Here is a 9,148-nt window from a genome sequence, read left to right on the forward strand (position 1 = left end):
TGTCATTATTGTCAAATATGCCAATAAAGGATTTTACAATCTCCCTCTTTGGCAATTTGATAGACAAAATTAATTAAAAAATACCTGCAACACAAATGTTAGTGATAAGTAAAGAGAAAGAAATCCCCCTGCAAACATGCATGAACTTATAACAAACATGTAAATAAAATAGACTTAACTCCCCCTCAAAATAAGAAGGTCCAGAGTTAAACAAAACAACAAACAACCAGGTTTTTGAAATACTACTCTCCCCCTTTGTGTCTTTCAAAGAAGCCAAAGAACCATAAAACAAAAAAAGAGTATCAATGTTTAATGGACAAAAACTAAAAACTAAACAACTGGATCTTTGGACAGAGATTGAACAGCCTCCAACACAGAACGTTGCAGTCCTTCAATTGACATCACTCGAGCAGTCAAAGAATCAACAGAGGCTCGAACAGCAGCTATTTCTGTTGCAACAAGTCCTGAATCTGTGGCAACAGAGGAGGAGGCATGAGGAATGTCATCCGAGGAAATCTTCAGAGATTGGGGCTTGACTTTATTGGAGGACGGAGCAACAGTGGCTTCAGTAGGAGTGGCAGAGGCCTTGTAGGAAGCAACAATAGTGGGTGCCACCAAGTCTTCTTGATCACGTTGGAGATCTTTTTTCTGCATACTCAACACTTTATAAATAACTTGAGGAAAATGGAGATTCAAGTTTTTCCTGTTACCTTTGCGAAACCCAATGATTTGATCATGAATAATCGAAGCCAAATTTATACCAAGACCGGTCCCCACCTTGTACAAAAATGATGCCATATCAAAAGAGATAGTGGCGGTGTGAGAAGTGGGCTTCCAATTTGTTGTGGCAAACTTATGGAGAACAGCATAAGTGTAGGTGAGATTGGAGACCGAGATGACTGTATTAGATAGCCATACCATTTTTTGACCTACCAATTCAATGATAACCATGTCCTTGTCAAGAGAGGCACCATCAACATCATCCTCGACAGCAAGGGGAAGATGCAAAGCAAGAGCAATGTCTTGAGGAGTAAAAGAGAACCAATGGCCCCTGACAAACATTTTATTATACAGAGGAGATGAAGGTTCAATAATTTCATTAGTAAGATTGGCATAGAATTCCTTGACTATTCTATCCACAAAACCAGAAAATTTAACCAAAGAACCTGTCCATTGTCGATCTTGAAGCATTGTTAGCACACCAAAAGGACGATGATCATTCAAGACATAATTTCTTTCAATGATAAATTTCCTTTGAGCATATAGAACCATATCACATGCATTATCATTATAGCAAAAAATGGAAGAATAAGGTTTGAAATTTACACCTGAACGTTTTGGAGAAGGTGTAGAACCAGAAATAGGTTTCTTCCCTTTAGCTTTGGATGTCAAAGGATATGCAATTTGGTCTGAGTCAGATTCGGCTTCTTGATCAGAGGGGACAATGTCTTCTTTTTCTGGCTCATCAGACTCAGCCTCTGATTCTGCATTGTCAGGAACCGTTTCATCAGACAATGTGGTATCATAGGTTGCTTCAGAATCTGACTTTTCTTCCTCAGGATCAGATTCGGAGGAAGACAGAGAAGGGGGATGAGCCTTCAATTTTTTCTTGGTAGCAGACAAGGGAGAAAGAGACGCGTCCAACCCCAATTTCCTTTTGGGAGTCACAGAATTTTTCTTGGACTGACTCGGCTTCAAGGGCAATTTGAGCAACCCAGCAGCAGCAGCTTTGGAAGAGGATGAAACAGATTTCGATTTTGCCTTAGCCTTCAAAGACGAATCAAAAGGAAGAGGAGAATGGTCCTTGGCTCGAGAGGGCACCACCACTTCAGATGGTGGTGCAACAATGTCAGCAGAGATATCTGGAAACACCATAGGGTGTTCATGAGAGAGCAAAAACACCTTCTTGCGTGCCTTGGATTTGCAAGACTTTCCAACAGATGTGGCAGCTGCTGGAACAGAAAGAGGCGCTGTTGACACAGACGGAGAAGGCGAAGGAGATGGCACCTTTCGGGATTGAGAAATAGGAATCTTCTTGGAGGAAGCACCACGAGTTCTGACCATTTTTTCTCTGAAAAACAAAAAACACTTACAAGAAAATGAGAGAAAAAAAAATTAGAAGGAGAAGAGATAACTGAGTGAAATCGTGGGTGAGAAGAAATAGGGTAATGGCATGCCTTTTTAAATACAATACTTACCCAAAATGAATATCCACGGCAATAAAAGGTTTCTTTTTAAAATTTTTTTTTTAATTTAACCAATAAAAGGAAACAACCTTTAATACACACGATCTTCATACAACTTACCTTTTTTTTTTTTTTTTTAAATTATGTTTATAAAAATGTAATATGAATAAAAACCCAATCCAAAAAAGGTAACCAGAAACAAATACCCCACACGATCTCCTTATTGACTTTTTCCCTTTTTGTTAAAAAAAATCCTTAACAAAGTACAGGACAATAAAGATACAAATCATGATAATCCAAAATGAGAAAGAAGACAAAAATAAATTCCTTGGAGACAAAGAATATATTAAATCACACACTTAAATGCATAATTTTTCATAATCACCACAATGATTCGGTCCTCCATGTATTTCCTTGATTATCATTTTTTTATTTATTTTTATTTATATATATGCACAAAAATAAAAAACTCAACCCTAAAAAAAATCTGCTTTGATCAAAGAGAGTCATCCTGATAAGAATAAAATCAAGCAAATGAAAATAAGTGTTAGTGTAAACCAAAGATAAGAACACTTGTGAAAATGAAAAATTAGAAAGAATATTCGAGAGAAATAAAACACAATTCAGTCACAAGCACATATTCTTAAGTGAATCAATCAACATGTATGAGTCTTACACACATTTTTTTTATTTTATTTTTTATAAACTGTGTACAATTTTTATTGCATTGTTTCAAGCATAAGTGTGTGACAGTGTATGCAAGGGAACATTGCCTAATGACAAATAAGTCTTTTTCGAAATTAAAATAATTGTAACCCATGAAGACGCTGTCACACTACACCAGTGGTAGCCCTTTTCTATGGTAGCGTATCTTCTTCATAACTCCAAATTACAAAGTTCCAACTTACTCAAAAGACGGCTTTCACACACTGATGTAGGTAGCTCTATTCTTGCACAGGAGCTTGAAACAATGCTACACAAAAGGAAGCTCAAACCTTAAACATTGATTAATTTACTCGAAGATGCCTAGGAGGAATAGATTAAATTTCTCTCAAGAATATACAACCAAAGATTCATAAACACAAGACAGATTATCCAGCTTGACACACAACAAAATTTTCAAATTGATTGACAATTTTCTTAACCAAAAGAAAACACATTAGATCAAGCGGACAACACCATAACAAGAGAATTTAAAGAGAACAAACCCCCAAAGATTTTCGGAGGAAATCAAAGCGAACCGAATCAAGAGCTTTAGTGAAAATATCTGCAATTTGTTTATGTGTTTCAATATATTCCAAGACAAGAACTTTATTTTTAACTAATTCTCTTATGAAATGATGACGAATATCAATATGTTTAGTACAGGAATGTTGCACAGGATTTTTTGAAATATTAATTGCACTTGTATTATCACAAAAAATAGTTAAAGTGTCAAGATCAAACCCATAATCCATCATCATTTGCTTCATTCACAAAAGTTGTGCACAACAACTTCCCGCTGCAATGTATTCGGCCTCAGCTGTTGAGAGAGAAATAGAATTCTGTTTCTTGCTGTGCTAAGAGACAAGATTATTTCCCAAGAAGAAACATCCTCCACTAGTGCTTTTTCTGTCATCAGTGTTACCTGCCCAATCAGCATCACTAAAACACACTAGATTAGGGTTAGTTTCTTTTGAATACCAAATACCATAATCAGCAGTCCCATGAACATATCGAATGATTCTTTTGAAAGCTGCAACATGAGACTTCATGGGATTTCCTTGGTACCTGGCACACACACCAACACTATAACTCAAATCAGGTCGACTAGCAGTGAGATAAAGAAGACTTCCAATCATGCTCCTATACAGTGTAGGATTAACTTTGACACCATTTTCATCTTTGGATAGCTTCACAGTCGTTCCCATTGGTGTTTTGACAATCTTTGAACTTTCAAGTCCAAACTTTTTCACCAAGTTCTTAGCATATTTGCTTTGAGAAATAAATGTGCCTTCATCTAATTGCTTGACTTGCAAACCTAAGAAATAGGTCAATTCTCCCACCATGCTCATTTCAAATTCCTCTTTCATTTGCTTCACAAATACCTGCACCTCATTGTGAGAAGTAGAACCAAAAACAATATCATCAACATAAATCTGAGCAATAATTATGTTAGATTTAATATTTTTGATAAACAGAGTTTTATCTACTCCACCCCTTTTGTATCCATGAGAAACAAGAAATTGAGAGAGTCTCTCATAACAAGCCCGAGGGGCTTGCTTCAAACCATATAGAGCTTTCTCCAATTTGTAAACATGATCAGGTGCATGTGGATCTTCAAACCCTTTGGGTTGTTCAACATATACCTCTTCATTCAAGATCCCATTGAGAAATGCGGATTTGACATCCATTTGGAACAACCTGAAACCAATCAAGCAAGCAATAGACAATAATAATCTAATTGATTCAAGTCTTGCAACAGGTGCAAATATTTCATCAAAGTCTATTCCTTCCACTTGTGTGTACCCTTGTGCCACTAATCTTGCTTTATTTCGCACGATTGTACCAAATTCATCAGATTTATTTTTGAAAATCCATTTTGTGCCAATAATATTAGTATGCAACGGTCTTGGCACAAGGATCCACACTTTGTTTCTAAAAAATTGTTCCAATTCCTCCTGCATAGCTTTAATCCAATTTTCATCAGTTAAAGCTTCTTTCACATTGTTAGGCTCAATTAGAGATAAGAAACAAACAAATTGAACAACATTACTAAACCTTCTTCGTGTTACCATACTGTCTTTTGGATTTACAAGTATTAAATCTGCTGGATGATTTAACTTAACTCTGGTTGATGGCTCCTTTTGGACTTCATCCTAAATAATATCTGGAAATTTCTTTTCTGTCTGTCCAGAATCTGTTTCATCGGATTCGTGATTTGTTGGAACAGATGGACCAGACGTTGTAACAGTAGTATCACTGACATTTGCTTCTTCGTGTTTTTCAGTAGGTTCATCAATAAACCTTTCAATTTCTTCCTCAGTAGAAAACTCAGAAAAATCCCTGGAATCATCAATAACAACGTTAGCCGACTCCATTACAGTTTGGGTTCTCATGTTATACACACGATAGGCCCTACTGTTAGTGGAGTATCCAATAAAAACACCTTCATCACTCTTAGTATCAAATTTACCAAGATTTTCTCTATCTCTCAAAATGTAACAAACACATCCAAAAACATGAAAGTAAGCCACACTTGGTTTCTTACCTTTCCAAATTTCATAAGATGTTTTAGATGTACCTGGATGAAGAAAAACACGATTTATGATATAGCAAGCAGTGTTAATTGCTTCTGCCCATAACCGTTTGGTAAATTTTTTGTTGTTTAGCATCACTTTAGCCATTTCTTGAAGAGTGCGGTTTTTCCTCTCTACAACTCCATTCTGTTGAGGAGTTTTGGGAGCTGAAAACTCATGAGAGATACCTGCAGACTTACAAAAATCATCATAGACAGAATTCTCAAATTCTTTACCATGATCACTTCTTATACGAACAATTTTTCCAATGTTGCAATCTTTTTCAACTTTTAATTTCAAGCAAAGAGTTTTAAAGGCATCAAAAGTGTCAGATTTTTCTTTCAAGAAATCCACCCAAGTATATCTAGAAAAATCATCCACACAAACAAAAATATACCTTTTCCCATTTAAGCTCTCAATTTGAATTGGACCCATAAGATCCATGTGAAGCAATTCTAAAACTTTCGAAGTGTTTATGTTAGAAACACTTTTATGTGTAATTTTCAATTGCTTACCAAGTTGACAACTCTTGCACTTACCATCAGATTCTTTACCTAGCTTAGGTAAACCACGAACACTCCCTGCATGTGACAATTTTTTCAAGGTTTTGAAATTTATGTGACCAAGTTTAGCATGCCACATATCAGTGTTATTACTCACAACAGATTGACACATAATAGATGGCAGAAGAGTGTAGCAATTGTCATTAGATCTATAACTTTCAAGAACATTCTCACCATTCTTGTTTAAGACAAAACAATTCTCTTTATCAAAGTTAACAGTATAACCTTGATCACAAATTTGACTTATGCTTAGAAGATTAGCTTTAAGACCTTCCACAAGTAACACTCTTTTGATTCTAGGCAACCCTTCAAAGTTAAGATTACCCATACCAAGAACATTACCTTCAATTCCATTGCCAAAAGTAACAGACCCACAATGCATAGGTTTTATGTCTGTAAGAATAGACTTGTCACCTGTCATATGTCTTGAACAACCACTGTCAAAATACCAAAAATATGAAGAAGCAGATCTATCATATTCACTAGTAAAACCAGCAAAACATATATTCTTTTTGATCCATATTTTCTTTGATTGAACATTTTCCTTTTTTACTCTTTTGAAATCATCAAAATAATTGAATTTTTCAAAATATTCATTTTTAGCAAAATTCATAAGAGTAAAACACTTAGGACGAATATGACCCTTCCTACCACAAAAATGGCAAATTGGAATGAATTTTTTGAATTTACCATTGGATTTACCTACTGACTGTGTCCTTTCTGTTGGAACAATCCGAGTACCGGATACAACAGATTTCACTGAGGATGACACAGGAACATCAGACGATAACATCCCAGCCGAGATAAAGACAGTTTTCTTTGATTTTTGAGAACTTGAAGCACCCAGTCCCACATGACTTCTTTGACCTGAATTCTGTATATTCTCAAAAATAGTTGAACCGGGGTTAAGCATTCTAACATTTTTCTCAAGAGTATCAAAATCTTTAGACAACTTATTAATTTCAACATTTTTTGAAATTATTTCTTTTTCCAAATTTTCATTCAAATCAGTAAGTTGTTTAATTTCAAGGGATAAATCTTTATTTTTGCTTACCAATGACCGATTTTCAGAACACACTTTCACCCATGAACCATACATCTTTTTGTAAGATTCACTCAAAGACTCATCATTCAATTCAGATTCATCACTATCAGAATTTTCTTCATCTTTTGAAACATTATTCAAGCAAACAATTTTTTCATTTTCAGATTTAGAACCAGGTAAAATAGAAGTGAGAGTAACATTACCTTCCTCATCTTCACTACTTTCAGAGTCATTATCACTCCAAGTAGCAATCATACATTTTTTGTTCTTTTTCAAAGTATTTGCACATTCAGACTGGATGTGACCAAATCCCTCACATTCCCTGCACTGAATACCCTTTTTATTAGTTTGAAAAGGTTTAAGAGAATAAGGATTACCTTTTGACATCTTGCCATTGAATTTCTTGTTTCCTATCTTATTCATATATTTTCGAAAATTCTTTGCAAGCATTGCCATTTCATTATCACCATCTTCATCATCTGAGACTTCCTTTTCAGTGCTCTTGAAAGCTATGGTTTTCTCCTTTTCTTTGGAAGTACTTGGCTTGTCTTTTTGACGAATCTTTTGATTTAACTCAAAGGTATGAAGTGACCCCATCAGTTCTTCTACCTTCATAGTACTGAAATTTTTTGCCTCTTCCATAGCAGTGAGCTTAACATTGAACCTGTCAGGAAGAACTCGAACGATTTTTCTAACAAGAACAGAATCATCAAGTTTTTCACCAAGTGCAAAATACTCATTAGAAATATCAGATAATCTCTCATAAAATTCAGATAGTGTTTCAGAATCAGACATTCTAAGGTCATCAAACCTGGTTTGTAACATAATAAATCTAGACCTTTTAACATCTACAGTTCCTTCGAACTGAGTTTGAAGAATTGTCCAAGCATCTTTAGCCGAGACACACGTGGAAACAAGTTTTATAAAACTTTCTCCAACACCATTAAATATGGCGTGAAGAGCTTTATTATTATAGCTGGACAATTTTTCTTCTTCTGTGTCCCAAACAAGTTCAGATTTTACAATTGTGCTTCCATCTTCACCTTTTTCAGTAGGAGGTGACCATCCAGACAAAATTGCTCGCCATGCTTTCTCATCTTGAGCTTTTATGAAAGCTCTCATCCTAACTTTCCAATATGGATAGTTTGAGTCATTTAGCAATGGAGGTCGAGACACCGAACTACCTTCTGCAAAGAAAGACATTTCACACAAAACAAATCAAACGGAAAATAACCACAAGATCTCACTAAGAGTTTAGTGAACCGCTCTGATACCAATTGAAATTCCGTTTTTTAAGATTACCAACTTAATTATTCAAATTAAATAATTAATTGTTGAACTGTTGCAGAAATGTTTAAACAGACACAACGACTGTTTGAACAGAAACCAGATATGTTTAAACAGTTTGTGACCAGAAGATGAAAACGAACATAAAGTAAAGAACACACTAATTTTTACGTGGTATCAGCAATCTTTGCAGATTGCTACTAGTCCACGAGGCCACGCCCAGAGAATGAAATTTATTAGAAGAATATCTAAACGATTACAAAACCAAATTGACTTATACAAATAAAGACTCCCTCTTGAATTTGTCGCAACTGTTGTAATCTAAACTCCTAATCAAATTTCTGAAGTGCTAAGATCTTGAACTCCCTTCAAATCATAACACTTGCACTTTTCCTCCCGAAAAGTGACTCACGAACAAGACTTCTCTCGAAGCTTGATGACCAATGCCCAAGTGTGTTCAACCTGCACAATTAACACAAAGAAAACAATACAGAAGTACACTGTAATAAACCACTAAGAACTTGCTGGACTCAAGTTCTTCACATAATAAAAAGTCTCTCTAAAACTTGAAAAATATTTGGAAAATAATACACCAAGAGAGATGGTAAAAAACCAACGACCTAAGGATGATTATATACATTTTAGAATCCCTTTAGGTCGTGGAAAGCAAATCAGAAATCAAACAGCCAATAAATGGAAAATCTTCCAAAACAGGAAGGTCAGAATCTGTTCAAACAGACTGGCAATCCGTTCAAACAAATTCATTGAATCTGGACAGTTTTTCAACCC

General features: G+C 35.3%; 1 protein-coding gene across 1 annotated transcript; it reads right to left on the reverse strand.

The window, feature by feature from the left end:
• Positions 1-330: 330 nt before the first annotated feature.
• Positions 331-2,064, reverse strand: LOC133795994 (uncharacterized). Its single transcript, XM_062233477.1, has one exon. The coding sequence runs from the start codon at positions 2,062-2,064 to the stop codon at positions 331-333; it is 1,734 nt and encodes a 577-aa protein (XP_062089461.1).
• Between the last annotated feature and the right edge of the window lie 7,084 nt (positions 2,065-9,148).

This window comes from Humulus lupulus, chromosome 8 (assembly GCF_963169125.1).
Source record: "Humulus lupulus chromosome 8, drHumLupu1.1, whole genome shotgun sequence".
Taxonomy (NCBI): domain Eukaryota; kingdom Viridiplantae; phylum Streptophyta; class Magnoliopsida; order Rosales; family Cannabaceae; genus Humulus; species Humulus lupulus.